The sequence below is a fragment of the Myotis davidii genome, unplaced genomic scaffold (genome assembly GCF_000327345.1).
Source record: "Myotis davidii unplaced genomic scaffold, ASM32734v1 scaffold2170, whole genome shotgun sequence".
NCBI lineage: Eukaryota > Metazoa > Chordata > Mammalia > Chiroptera > Vespertilionidae > Myotis > Myotis davidii.
Window position 1 is genome coordinate 60,546 of NW_006281988.1, and position 15,682 is coordinate 76,227.

Sequence of the window (15,682 nt, forward strand, 5' to 3'; positions counted from 1 at the left end):
CCAACCTAGGGAATGTCTCAGGTAGAAGTAGATTTAAAAAAAAAAAATGGGGAAGGGAATAAAGTTCAGTAGTAACCAGTATCCTATTCCCTCCTCAAATTTCATGAACAAACATGTATGGCATGGCTTTCCTGCTCTGTTAGTATATAAAAAGTGTCAGAAAATATGCTTAACTTACAATAAGGTAATAATTTGGTTGATTTTATACTACTTAATTTATTTGAAATAGGAATCTTGAAAATTATTCATGGGGGTAAATGTCTAATCCTGCAAATAGAACTAAAAAAGATCACTTGAACTATTGAGAACCTGCATTTTCTGCTTAAATTTTTTTTTAAGTAGAAAGGATTGGTGCTATGGAAGCACTGTGTAAGCATCCCAGAAAAGAAACTCTGACCCTTCCATCTTTGAGATTGTGTGTGTGTGTGTGTGTGTGTGTGTGTGTGTGTGTGTGTGAAGAATTAACAGCACAGGCGAGTCTGTGGTTGAGAAATCAGGTGTGAAGTCAGAAGAGGCAACAATAAAGACACTCAAATTCTGCTCTGTGCTTCGTTCACAGGAACAGATGGGGATTTTAAGGCTGCTATGAAAAGAATGCTGAGTTGCAGCTCTTGATCGTCTAGTCTTAAACTCAGTGACAGAATTTGGTGCGTCTGTTCCCAGATACCAGAACTGTGCTCCTTATAAAACCATGGCATAGCCTCAGCAAAGGCTCAGGAGGAGTGATGGAAAACCACACGGTGTAAAGGACACTCCTGACCAGGTGAACAAGGAGAACATGCAAGAGGTGAGTTCAAGTCAAATGCAAGGTCCTATGTTAAACAGTAGGCTACAAGCCCAAGAGTCTCATCAACCCAGTGAAAATGGAAAATGTCATGTTGGTGAATTCATGGATTATATAGGGTGTCCCCCCAAAATGTATACTCACCTTTGAATAATTATTAAGGCAGTGTGTATTAAAATACATTTCATTTTCAAATGTGAGCTATCAGCCCTTAAAGTGTGAATACATTTTTTTGAACACCCTGTAGAAACATAATGAACTTTAGAGAAAATCGAGGTAAGTGGGGAGTTATCTTCCAACTAAAAATGAAGGAAGACGAGCAACCCCACTCTGTCAGAGGCAGACAGGCAAAGAGCCTGGTCAGGGCAGATGACGGCTGACTCCTGTGGTGTTCCTGTGTCCACCCTTCAACAAGGGGTAACGTGCCCCTACCTCATGGCAGGCGCCAGGTTGCATGCACCACAAAGGCAATAACAACGCCTGCCTCAAGCAGGTAACAGGCTGGTGGGAGACTGCACAATGATCATTAGAATCGTGGATGTACTCACTCTGCAAATATTTCCTTGAGTTTTTGATGAGGCCCTGCATCCTATTTCCACCTGGTATTTACCCAACCAAGAGTATAACAGCTACTTGCATTGAACATGTCTTTCTTCAGGAATAGCTGAGGCTTAGATAAATCTTTGTAGCTGTGAAAAAGCCTGAAATCGTTTAGTTCTAACTCTTTGAGGAGGCTGTACCAGAACCGCACGACACTGCTGTCGCCGCCGCTGACCTCGAACCCGGGCCAGTGGAGATGGATCTCAAAGACGAGCTGTCCAATCTGTTCCAGGACATCTTCCAGAATAAGATTTTCCAAAACTTTCCATTCTGCACTCTCCAGATCTGCTTTGAGAACATCAATCTGTAACATAAGGATAAACGGAGATCAGCATATTCAATAAACATGGTTTAAAATGCCATCGTGCTGTCAGAAGCACCATTGATCTACCTCCCCAGAAAGTAGAATTGTTCAAATTTTAGATGTAAAGGTCTTTTTCAGATGGTCACTTACAAATTTCTAACCTCAATCCATACCAAATATTAACAAACAAATAATGAAATGCCAGTCAGAAATCCTAATGGGCCCTCGTACTTTCTGCCCAGTTGGAACGGATGCCCGAGAAGGAGATGCTGGACTGTGTGTATCACGAAGCTCTGCACCCACAGCCCCTCTCCGGAAACCTACGTGCTGCACAGAGGAACCAAGTGTGTCCAGACTGAACGATGGCCTGCATAGAGGGCCTGACAGAGGACTGCTGGCTGCAGGGACCTCCTCACAAACCACACCCCCTCCAACTTCACCAGGACTGGAAGCCAGGGAGAGAGTTCTCAGGAATATTGGACTTGTAAAAAAATATTATTATGCCATGATTTCTTTAAAAAGTATATACCAGCACAGAATTCCTTTTTTTTTTAAGTGAAAATACCATTCTCTGTTCATTTCATGAATACAAATTCACATTCTGGATGAGGTAGATATGGGGAAAAAAGCATTAGGATGGCAGAGATTTTACAATTAATTAAGGTATGAGAGTCAGCTCCTTTTTGCTGGATTTGCACAAAAGCCATTAGAATAACAGAAAGCAATGAAAGCTAATTCTTTACCGAGCGCCTATATGGGCCTGGCACTATGCTAAGTGCTTCATCTTGCAATATCCATGTACTCCCCTCAACAATTCTGAAAGGATGGTTCTCTTCGTGTCCCTATGTAGAGTTTAGGAGACAGACTCACAATAACCCATCCCGTCACACAGCTGGAGGGGCAGAAGTGAAATTAGAACCGAACCTGTCTCCTGGCCCATGTCTTAACCACTACACAATGTTGACTCCCCATAAACCACAAGAGGAACAATAGTAACTCGGAGTCCCTAAAAGGCTTTGGTTTGGAAAATAAGGCACGATCGGAGAGCGAGTAAAGGTCTGTGAGTAGAAGTATTGTTATCGACATCACCGCTGTACATTTGCAGAGCACTTTCCCACTTAAAGAATTACTTTCTACATCTATCATCTCAGTTAAGCAGCCCCATCAGCAGACAAGGATTTGGTAAAGGTGACTTACAAGGAATAAAGAGAAGTGGAAGTGGATAATTAGACCACCAAGGAGGGTGACAACATTCAGACACAGACTAGAATGAAGAGGATGGAGGGGTCACTGCAGTAGAGCAAAGGCCAGCTCCCCAAGAGGTGACAGCACCACACTAATAGCCCTTCAGGAAGTGCCGACTGGAGTCACCATATCCAGCCCTTGAGAGTAGAATATTTTTGCCTGTGTAGAGGGATGGATAAGGACCAAGACCAATTCTGGCCCAGCCTCTCCTCTCTCTCAGCGCATGGCTGTTTGATAAGTTTCTCAGATGCAGCTGAGTCATCAGGCTCTCAGTGCAGTGGTAGCATTTCTTGCGGGATTTCAGAGTTGGATAGAGAAGATGCATAGAATTTAGACATAATTGCCCCAAAGAAAGGGTCTTTGCCCAGCATCCTGAGATCCTGTGAGAGACACTTTCATCCTCTTGCCTTGGCTACTCCCTCCTGGTCCATCAGAGAAAGAGTAATGATGATAACAACCCCAAGATTACCAAGAGGCCTGAGAAAAGGGTAGATATCTATAAAGCAGCTGGTTGGTTCAACAGTTTCAAAATGAAAGAGGAAAACTTAAAATAAACAAAAAACAACTTTCTTTTCTGAAAGGAACAGAGCAAAGACAGGTTCCATGTGAACATACACAAGGCTAAAATAATTCTTGTCAATTGGATGCAATAGAATTAATTTGCCCCTTTTTTCATCTCTGTGGTCTTGGCACTTCTTGGCTTTGTTTAATTTTTGAAGTCTAAGGCAGAATATTCCTGAATGAGGGTAATTAAGCTGCCAAAAGAGATATTTAATCAAAACTTCAAAACACTCTCTAATTGGTACAGAAAATATCCAAAACCAAAAATCAACAATTGTTATGCCAATTCACATAGTCAAGAATTTCTTAGGTTCCTTATGGATTTATTGTCTTACTATGGTTTTCTGTTAGTTTGCATATGTTGAATGATCAATAAATTAAAGCATTAAAGGGACAGGGTAAAGCTAATCAGCCTAAAATTGGCCTAAAAACTATAATTATGAAATATAGAGGAATTACTTCACATATTTTTTCCAAACATTTTTAAAATAAGCTATTAATCAGAAGTTATGAGCAACTGGAAAATAACCAAATTATTAGGCTAAATCACAGCAAATATATGCCTTTAATATGCATTCTTTGGAAATCCAATCTTAATTTACAAAATGTCAATCCATTCTAAAGATCAAAAATTATATTCAAACATGACAACATCCACACCCCCTTTTGATTTCCGTGACTGAAAATTCTCTACTTCAATCAGAATTGCACAGGTTAGTCTATCTCATGCAGCCCAGGCGTAGTGTGGCACTGAGGAGCACAGATAATCAAATGCTGTGATTAAAACATGGTTTTCTCTTACACTGTGATTCTTCTATTTCTAGCATTTCAGAATGTTCTATTACTACTATTTTGCAAATATAATTTCCATTATTACTGCATAATGCACCCACTATTATTATTATTAAAAGGCTCTAAACATCTCTGAATAAGATATGCCAATTGTAATATACTAATACCAGTTTTCTACAATTGTGGCACTAAAAATCATTCAAATGATCATATCAGAATATTCAAGTGCAATCCTAATACAGTTAGGTTAAATAGAGTTTCTTGAGAAAAACAAAAAACAAACAAAAAAACAAAACCTGTTAACTGTCTGCAATCTCCAGAATGGCTGAAGACATTCTTGGTTAGAAGGGTCTCAAAGAAGGTAGATGAAACAAAGTTTTGGTATAATTTCAGAGGCATTTAAAGGGTTTAATTATAATTTTAACAGTTTTATTATTTTTTAGTCCTCATCTGAGGATATTTTTTCCATTGATTTTTTTTAAGAGAGAGTGGAAGGGAAGAAGGGAAGGAAGAGAGAAAGAGAGAGCGAGCGAGGGAGAGAGAGAGAGAGAGAGCGAGAGAGAGAGAGAGAGAGCGAGAGAGAGAGAGAGAGAGCGAGAGAGAGAGAGAGAGAGCGAGAGAGAGAGAGAGAGAGCAATACTGGTGGGAGAGAGACACATAAATTGGTTGTCTCCCGCTTTCACCCCACCCAGGGTGGGGATCAAACCTGCAGCCCAGGTACATGCCCTTGACCAGGAATTAAATCTCTGACCCTTTGATTCCCAGTCTAATGCTCTAACCTTGAACCCCACTGGCAGAGCTCAATCATAATTTTAAAATAATTATGTCAATACAACTTCTTCCTGCTTTTTGGATTAATTACGAAAAGTTGTTTTTAATGATTAAACCAAATCCAAGCTTTTATATATCAAGTCTCCTTAAAGCAAGGTATGTATATCTGCACCTACACAACTAAAGCTGAACACATTAAAAAGAGGATCATGTTCTTGTAGAAAATAGAAGAAATTAATCTATCTTAAAGGAACAGGAGGATTAAAAGTCTCTTTAAGAGCCTTAGACTTTAAACACATTAGATCAGGTTCAATGATCACTGTGGGCTGGCAGCAATGTAACATTACAAGGTTTATGTTACCACCAGGGGAAAGGAGATAAGACTCACCGGCATATTGTGAGAAATATAAAGGCCTACTCTAAGCTAATATAAGGCCAATTCTGAAATAATAATAAAAGAAAATGAGTTTTATGTAGTGATCAGCTCACAGAAATAACCTCTGTAGGGGAGCAACACTTGGCAAATGAATTTTTAAAAAAAAAATAAGGAAAATATTTACAAACAAAGACTCTTTTGCCAGATCTCCAGCCTGTTCCAAAGGCTGCTGAGCAAGTGTCTTCTGAAAGGATCAAGTGATGTAATGCAGGACTCAGAAACCCAGGTCAGGGCCGGTCATTGGTGAGCTGGTGACAAGTCAGAAGTCAGCACAGCTATGGATGACATACAACAGCAAGGGAGGAAGCGGCGCAAATTCAGGCAGGATTGAGGTGGCAGCCAGGGACTTGGCCAGGGCAGTCCTGCAGGAAGGCCATGGCAGGACCAAGGACAGCACCGGGCAGCAGCTTTAATTTATTTCTACCCCCACTTCCCCGGCAGCTAAAACCAACACACAGCCTCTCACCTTAGACCAGAACCCCGTGCCTTTAAGCTACATCACCTGGTTCATTTATTTTTCTGACCTGATCATATTCACGCAAGCATTCTCAAGTATTTCCAGAAGGAGATGGAGCATAAAATATAAACATGTATAAACTATTCCTACACAAACAGATGTGTAAACAAATAAATGGCCAAGCAAACCCCCAAATAAAATGTTCCTCAGCCAGACATGTTCTTGAGGTTCAATAGGGGGGAGGCCTTTGAAGTGGGACCAAGTCGATCTCAGAGCATGGTGAGGCCAGCAATGTGACGTAGGCTGCATAACACATAGTCCAAGTGCAAAAAGCAAGCACTGATTTAGAGGGACACACAATAAACTCATTGGGTGATTTAGATACTTTTTCAATATACTGAAATATGAGTTAAAAATAACACTGTGCTGGGCGTGACAATTATGGAAGGATCAGCAGCGAGTGAAGACAAGTGTCAGAAGACAGAATTGAGAGGAGATGAGGGAATAGTAACAGGTCTCGGGGGTGTGCTGTATGTCAGGGTCACCTTGACGGCCTCCACTTCTGGACCCTGGATGGACTCCTGGGGAAGTACATAACACGGTTCCACTCCTTTGTCGACATGCCTGGTCCCCCTTCCCTCCCCGCTTTACTTGGGCTGTAAGTTCTTCCAGGACAGGACCTAACTCCTCTTTGGTGTCGTTTCCATGGGAGTTCCTGGCAGGCAGTCCGTGTAACATCCTATCAGATAATAAGTCCTGTCTGCTCTGCTTCTGTAACTTCTGACACCCAGCCCCTCTTCTCTGCGCCTCACTTCCACACCGTGATCATCTTACTTCAGACCCCACTGACTGGAAGGGAGGAGGAGGAATCAAAGGTTGGAAGTTAGGAACAAGGGCAGCTATGGATTCCATCGGCCTTCTCTGCATACATGGTGTTGGGGTTTTGATTAACAACACTTTATGAACCCTACCCTCTAGCCAAACGCAGTTCCTTGCTATTCCTCGAAGTGCCATGCAATGTCCCACCTTGATCCTTTCTTCATGCTGCTTTCTCTGGGTGGAACACCAACAGAAGTTCCTGCTGGTCACCACCTCTCCCCTCTACCCACACACAGAGCCCCACAGTCTCCTTCAAGCACAGACTGAATTTCATTTTCTTTAAGAAACTCAGGTATTGGGGTTATTAAGAAATCCTTACCCTCAGGATCTAAAGCAGAAACAATAATCTAAGAAGGAGTTATTTACCATATTCTGACAAGACACGGAAATACATACAAATTCTTTTTCTCTTCTTGGATATTTGACTGACATTGATCTGCAAGGCTCCCATCCCAAACATGGTCTAGTTAATGATTCCAACAGTGGAATAAGGAAATGGATGACATCAATATGTAATTCTCTATATAACGTGCAGTTTTTTGGTTTTGTCCTGTTGTGTATGATGCAGGGACTTGTTTCGATGTAAATGCATAGGAATGTTTAGGAATGCTCCGTAGCGGAGCTGTGCTGTCCTGTACAACAGCCACTCACCACGTGTGGCCATCTAAATGTTAATTAATTAAAATAAAATACAATTAAAATTTCACTTCCTCCACCACATTTCAGGGGCTCAACAGTCACCTGTGCTATGGCTACCATACTGGACAGTGAGGCCACAGGACATGTCCATCGTCACACAAAGTTCTGTGGGCGGTGCTGCCAGGGTCGGTGCCTCAGAACCACCGGGTGGGCTTGTGAATACACAGCTTCTGACCCAGCAGGTCTGATTGGGGCCTGTATATTTGCTTTTCTACCAAAAGACCAGTTGATGGTGATGCTGCTGGTAACTCAGCCCTATTTTAAATGCATTCCACATACTCCAGTGTTCTTAGTTACCTATACAGAGTGGTGCCCCTGTTGAAACTGTTATTCAGAGTTGAAGCCTGGTTAGTGGCAGTGCAATAGACCAGTAACCCATGCCTGTTGGAGGTTAAAGTCCTCACTTCAAAGTTTTCAGTTCTTATTCAGCAATCCCTGAAATGCTCAGCAACTTTCTAGTCCTGGGATCACTACCCTTCCTCTGGATTCTCTGGGCATTTCCTTACTGCCTCCTCCTTCTTTGTTCCAGAACCGTGCGAATTCTTCTCCTGCCAGGATTCTCATGACCACCACACTGCACGCCCCCTTCCCCTCTCAGTCCAGAAATGTGCAATGCATTCCCCAAATGGGGCTACAAGGTCACATAGTTCCTTTCGCCTGAAAAAAGTGGGTTTGAGGCATCATTTAATGAAGTTGGCTCTCTTCTTTATCTATTGCATACTAAAGGCTAGCATATACTTTGAAGCCAGATACCGACATTATTTTGACCAATGAATTCTATGGCTATAAATTTTTATTGAAAGCACAGATGCATTTTCTTGAAGAAGTAAAGCAAAATTCAGTCAGAACTCAAGTGGAATGAGAAAATAAAGATATCTTTAGTCTCATAATACTCCCATAATAACATTCACTTTAGAAAAATATAAGCTGAATGTGTCAAGTTTTTCCCCTGAAAAAGAATTATAATGTCACCAGGGCAGATCCTGGCTCTCTGGAGCTTGAGGCTTATTTAATTTGAGGACCCTCTTTAAGAAAAAGAATACACCAGTCCTAGCTGGGTTGGCTCAGTGGATAGAGTGTCAGCCTGTGGACTGAAGGGCCCCGGGTTCAATTCCGGTCAAGGGCATGTACCTGGGTTACAGGGTGGATCCCCAGTAGGGGCCATGCAGGAAGCAGCCGATCAATGATACTCTCACATGATTGATGTTTTTATCTCTCTCTCCCTCTCCCTTCCTCTCTGGAATCAATAAAAATGTATTTTTTTAAAAAAAAAGAAAAATAAGACATCATTATAAAATACAGAATTAGGTAAAAATAATTTCTGGTTATAATTAAGACATATGCACAAGTCCCAACCTAAGAGAAAAGAGAGGATTGAATGAAAGCTAACTATAAACAGATGTATGGCTAAAAGCCAGAAAATAAAGTTTTTTAAAAATCCTGCAAGAAAAAATACAAGCAGTACCAGTTTTGAACCTTCTGTTAAATTTATGTAGTGATTAAAATGAGAAGAGAAACATTACACACAAAAAGATTAGTACTGACCACCATGTAAAGTACTGATCACCCATACAATACTCAAAGGAATGTGCTAGATATTCAGATGTAGGTTATATGTAAAAAGCTCACCTTAGGGAATATGTTAAGACAATGACTTGTTGAAATAAGCATTTATTGGCTCTCACTGTATATTGCTAAAAAGTCCCTAACATTTGCTTTAGATGTGCCATCCCTCAGAACACAATATCTATCTTTTTAAAAATCTTGTATCAACTGGTAGAAAAGAAAGAAAGAAAGGAAGGGGAAGTGAAGGGAAGGGAAGGGAAGAAAAGAAAAGAAAAGAAAAGAAAAACTAATAATCAAGCACTTGCTATATGCTCAGACAAGCAATGCTAAGCACTTTACATGTAATGTCCAAAGCAATCCCCAGTGAACACAGGAAATAAGTGTTTATCGTCCACCTCTTACAGATAGAGAAACTGAGGCCTATGTAGGTCACACACAGTTTGTGAGATGTGAAGCCTAAACCAAATCCAAGCAGTTTCCATAGAAACCCGAGCTTCAGAGAAGCTAATCAACCCACCCAGATCGCAGCTAGTGAGTGGTAGAATCAGGATTCTAACTGGGTCTGACTTTAAAACAGAAGTTCTTAACACCAGGTTCTTATACTCTCACAATATGAAAGGGTCCAAACACAAAATATGACATTGTCAAGGGTTTCTGGACTCAATAGTTCTTTTTGAAAAAAACGAGAGACAGGGGAAAAACAAATGTGGAATATTTATAAATTTAATAAGTCTTTTAATTTTTATTTTTCAATTACAGTTTACATTCAATATTGTTTTGTATAGTTTCAGGTGTAACCACTATAGTGGTTAGAGCCAGGGGTGGGCAAACTTTCTGACTTGCGGGCCACAATGGGTTCTTAAACTGGACCGGAGGGCCGGAACAAAAGCATGGATGGAGTGTTTGTGTGAACTAATACAAATTCAAAGTAAAGATCATTACATAAAAGGGTACGGTCTGGGCCGGATCCAGCCCGCGGGCCGGTTTGCCCACGGGTGGGCCATTAGACTCATAGATACAGAGAACAAACTGATGGTTGTCAGGTGGGAGCAGGGTGAGAGCTGGGTGAAAAAAGAGCAGGGATTCAGTAAATCTTTGTTGAGCTCCTGGCACGTGCCCACTTCCTGCCATGTTTGCAGGTGAAAGGCAGCAAACAGGTCTGCCTGTAGGCAAGGCATGCCCATTTGAGCAACTGCAGCATACTTTATCACTGGAACTACCGCCCTCTCCTCTCATTCCAAGTACTTTGAATAAACATTGTCATTATATTCGTCCCATAGCTTTCCTATGACCAAAAAGCATAATTTGGGGCTAGGACATTTTCTTTGTCACTTCATGTTTTATCAAGTTTCATACAATTTTTAAAAATATTTTAATGTTTTTGTTGATTTTTAGAGAGAGGACGAGAGTGATGAGAAACATCAATGAGAGAGAATCATTGATTGGCTGCCTCTTGCATGCCCGGTGCTAGAGATCAAACCTGCAACATGGCATGTGCACAGCAACCTCCTGGTTCATGGGTCAACACTCAACCACTGAGCCTCACCAGCCGGGTTAATTTACACCTACATACAGCTACATGGCAAGATGAGAGCCGACCTTCCTGAAAAATATGACCTCTCATTCCATTTTCATGCTCATATGAATTCAGCAAAAAGTTTGTATTTTTTCATGTTTCACACGATCTATTGATTTACATTTGGCAACCTCTGAATTGCATAAGCAGGGGTGACTGCAGATCACACACAAAAAATGAAAAGAAAGAAATGGACAGCACATACGGAAGAGTGGAGGAGTCATTTCAACATTTATCAAGATAAAAGTGTGTAAGAGCCTCATTCATTAGACAAGGAGCAGGCCAAGGAAGAGGATGCAAAGGAGAAGAGGGGTGGGGTGGAGATGAGACAGCTTCTCCAATTGCTGTGCCCCTTGTAGAGGACTTCTGGTTGAAATATCCCCTCTCCAACTGCCCTATCACCTTTCTTAATCCTCAGTCCCACAATAGGAACAGTCAGAAGGCTGCCTAACAGTGAAAAGATACCTTTACTATTTTGTTTGATATGGATTGACATGTGGGAGATTTGACAGGTGATAATCTTTGAAAATCATTCAAATCCCTGTACTTCTAACTGAACCAGAGCAATCAATACATATAATGGATTTTTTTTTTTAAGTCTGTGTGTTGGCCCAGAACAGAGAGAGTGGAGGTAATCATGAAAGTTTTATGGGTTGTCAACCAGGGACTGCCTCATCTTGCTTGATTTCTGTGGTGACTGTTTTTATAATTCTTAAATCAAGATTCCCAGAATTCTCTGTCTTACTTCTTTAAAAGAATTGCTGATGCCTGGAGGCTTTAGCCAGGAGGCGATTCAGTTTTATTGGAGCTGGAGGAGTTTTCCAGATGGCAGTTTTTTCAGTAGAAACAAAGGGTAGGATGCAGTGTCCCTAACACGCGTACACCACTTATGGAGCTTGGTGGCCAGTCTATTGTTAACCTGGCGCCATGAATGCCTTCCCTTAAATGGATGCTGTATATTTCAGGAAGTGGGTGGTTTCAGGAAGGCATTTTTTAGGCACCAAGGAAAGCTCTGAATTATGTTGAATAGAATGAGGATCGTTACTTCACAGCCTACCTGTTCCTTCCTGATAATGTAAATGACATTTGCACTCCCACAAAACCACACCTCTCACAAAACATTACTGTAGCAAGTTTATGTTCCCTCAGTTACTAATGAGCCTCATACCTGCGTTTTCCATAAATGTCTAAATGGAGGAAAATGTATTCTAATCATCTTGTTTCTCATGAGGGAAAGACAAGCAGCAGCACCTTGGTTCTTCTGAAATGAGCTGCCAGATTGGGTTGAGTTCCTTGGTAACTGGACATCTAACTAGTGAATTCATGTTGAAAACAGCTTCTTCATATTTTTTAGTTAAGAACATTGCATTTTCAATTAGTTGCTTCCATAAAAATGAATGTGGTGAACTAGACGATTTCAGCTGTGAGGGTCTTGATCTACACTGGAAATTGCCATCCAGACACACATTTGAACTTGAAAAAAACAGTGTGCAGGGAAGGACCAACAAAAGAGAGTCCATAGTCCATGTAAAACATGTATATGGTCTATTTTTTTAAGTCAATTCTCAGTTATCAATGAGGTCATTTCCAAACCCACATTCAAAAGGGACAGTTCATAACTAAATATTTATTTGGAGTCATCTGCAATTTGGATTAACTAGATCCCTGGAGGAAAATAATAAGTTGCTGACAGTGCAAAAACAGCTTTCATTGTTCGTGGGGAATGTGACGTATTTCTGTTTTCTTCATAGACAAAAAGCCAGTATAAATTTGTTTATAGCAAGCCCCAGAGGAACTTTAAGAGGTCTTAGTAATAAATATTTCGTTTTAAAATGAATTATTAAATAGAGCTTTACAATGTGTTGTAGCGCAGCTTTAATTTTATTACACTGGGATGGGACTTTTTTCAAAAATAAATGTGTTTTATTAAAAAGTTGGTTGTAAAAGTGCAACTGAGAAAGAAGTGTATAAAACAAAAGTAGAAGCTCCTTATTCCTACCCATATTTTAAATCTTGGTAGAGCTTTACAGCTATGACAGCGATTGCTAAAATTCTGAGGTTGACTAATGTCACCTTCACCAAACATTGGCTCTTAATCAATCTCATTAACGCTTGCTCGACCAATGTTTCTAATGAACTATGTCAAGTCTCGAGAGATGTTAGCCTTGAATAGCCCACCATCCGCAATGTTTCCAGAATTATCTACCTAATTTAAAACCTAGTTCATTAAGCCCCTTCTTTCAGAGCCCCTGAAATCCAGACTCTGTTACAGAGCTCCCTCACAACCTGGGCCTACCCTCCCTTTGTGCCTCACTTCCTTGCACTCTCCACAAATCACCTTTGTGCCAGCCAAATTTTTTACCTGATTTGGAATTCATGATTCTCTTTCTCACCTCTATGCCTTTGCATTTACTATTTCCCCTCCCTTCTAGCTCTGATAAACTCCTATTCAACTTTTAAGAGCCAGATGAAATAGCATCTCTTCTGTGCTACCTCCTTGACCACCCAAGAAAAAAAGAGCTACTTCTCTTCTGTGTCTCTTACGGTTGCACTTTCTACATTACTTTTGTGCAAATGTCTGTCTCCCTCTATAGACCATGATGTCCTTAAGGGCAAGGACCCACATCATTGCTTCTTTGTCGTTGGTTGAGTTCTTGATTTACAGGAGGCTCTCAAAGGGTTTACTGAATACCCAAAGAGTGTTCAATTGCATCCAGCAAAAGTAAATAACAAACAATGAAACCCTGTCTCTCTCCCTCATCTATAGCATGGGATATGAAATAGTTGAGAGTAGTGAGAACATATAACAAGCATTAACAACCTATGGCTGACCTGTAGAAGGAAAGCACGCCATGACACTCTGTGGGTAGGCACCTCCACAACTTCATTCCAGTCATAGAGAAGGCAAACCACACCCAAATGTTTCTCCTTCCCACCTTCCTTCTGCCTTCCTCTTCCACTTCCTGTGACTTCACACCCACAGCATTCACTCTCAAGATGCCCTCTGGCTGGCCAAAGCTCTTTATATACCAAGCCATACACAGAAATGGTCTTCTTTTCCATCTCAGCCAACTTCCATTCCCCCAGCCAAGTGTTAGGCAATACCTTCCCAAGAAATAAATAAGATTACATAACTTACGTAGGTGATGCTCAGGCAAGAAGCTTAATCTTTCATGGAGAAATATCTGTTTAAAAGATTAGCTAATTAACTCAAATGACTCTCACCAGCAGACTATACTGAAGAGATATTTTTAGTGGAAGGCCTTCCCAAATGCCCTTGGGTTTTCTGGGTCAGTGGAGACCACCAGCCCCAAGATGGAAGAGATGGTGTCAGCAACCAGGCATCCTCTATTTCCTAAAATGTTGCTCACACCTAGCAAGTCTGCAGAGATTTCCCATTGCGTCTTCCTTAGAAGGTCAGTGCTCAGAAGATCACAATCTCTCAGAGTATACACTTTTGGCCTCGTGGGAAGAAGTCATTAAAAAATAAAATAAAATTCGGTAGGAGAGCAAGGAGAAAAGGTTTGAAAGAAGAGATGTGTCAATATTGGGGGAACCACACATGGAAGGTACAGTGCCTAAATAGATGGCACTCACACAAAAAGCCAAATGAAAAAAATCAGAAATGCAGCCATCCCAACATTTTTTTCTACTTAAAATGCTTTTCCTTTAAAGAAGCTATGTCCTATATTTTGTAAAAAATTACAAAAGATTGAGTGAGTCAGAAAATCCCAAGGCACTTTTTTTTCCTGAAATTTTGAAAGCCTACTGAAAGGCTCAAAATGCTTCTGCTCTACTCTCGCTTCTAGTGATATTCATTTCTATCCCCAATTTGATCTTATTTCCAGGCCAGCCACTCCTCTTACAGCCATGCATGCTGAGATCAAAGGATGGAGAGGCTGTGACATGCAAGACTAATGTTACAGAGAGAAGAGTTGGAAAGCGATCACACTTCATTAAAAAAAATAATTTCAACAGATGAAAACCATTTTCCGAGTAAGCCAAAATAAAAAATAGTAGCAACTTTAAATTTCATTTTGGGAGCTTGAGGGATGTTATATCCTTATGTGGTTGCCTAGGGAACAGGATTCATTTATCCTTTACTATCCAATAATTTATTGGAAATTGCCATTCTACATTATATCTATGATAGCTAAATTTTCCAAATGAAAAAGCCACTCCAAAATTCACTGTAAATTGAAAAGCCCCTCAAAAAGTGCAGTTTAAGTTACAGTTTTGGGATCTTTGTCAGGAAAACATTATAGAAAGCTAAAGCTCTTTTAATATCTCTTCTTTTCCCAATACATTAACATTCTTCTACTTGAACAGGAGATGTTCTTATCCATAATATCTTATTCTTCATTTTGATTACTGAACATGGAATCTTCTTATAAATAAGTGAATTTGTCTTGATTAAACACACTCATGTTAGTATGCCAAAAAAATATAAATGTGAATATTCTAGTCCATGCAAACTAATCCATGCAAAATTATTCTGATTTTCCCCTAAGCATGAATAGAAGCATATCAAATATCCTGGATAACAGATGTAAGAAGCCAAGAGTGATTTTGGGTTTTTATACATAATAAATTTTCTTCAACTCTTGCTTATTATAGGCCCACGCATGAGGGTGAAAAGTTTGGGTAACTGTCATGGGGAGGCTTACTGAAAGGGCCATCCTACCTAATAAAGAGGAAATATGCAAATTGACCATCACTCCAACACACAAGATGGACACCAAATGTGGTCAAAGATGGATGCCACAAGATGGTCAGCAGGGGAGGGCAGTTGTGGGCAATCAGGCCAGCAGGGGAGGGCAGTTGGGAGGGACCAGGCCAGCAGGGGAGGGCAGTTGGGGGTCACCAGGCCAGCAGGGAAGAGCACTTAGGGGTGGCTGGGCCTACAGGGGAGGGCAGTTAGGGGCAACTGGGCCTGCAGGGGAGTGCAGTTGGGAGCCACCAGGCCTGAAGGGGAGGGCAGTTGGGGGGAACCGGGCCTGCAGGGGGGGGCA

The 15,682-nt window shown here is 40.9% G+C and overlaps 1 protein-coding gene across 1 annotated transcript in view; it reads right to left on the reverse strand.

The window, feature by feature from the left end:
• Positions 1-962: 962 nt before the first annotated feature.
• The window catches only part of METTL24 (methyltransferase like 24), a 46,708-nt gene continuing 31,988 nt past the window's right edge, over positions 963-15,682 (reverse strand). The window contains exon 5 of the mRNA XM_006752655.2: positions 963-1,688. Within this exon, the coding sequence (XP_006752718.1) occupies positions 1,374-1,688 (315 nt within the window). The 3' untranslated portion in view covers positions 963-1,373. The remainder of the gene's footprint in view (positions 1,689-15,682) is intronic.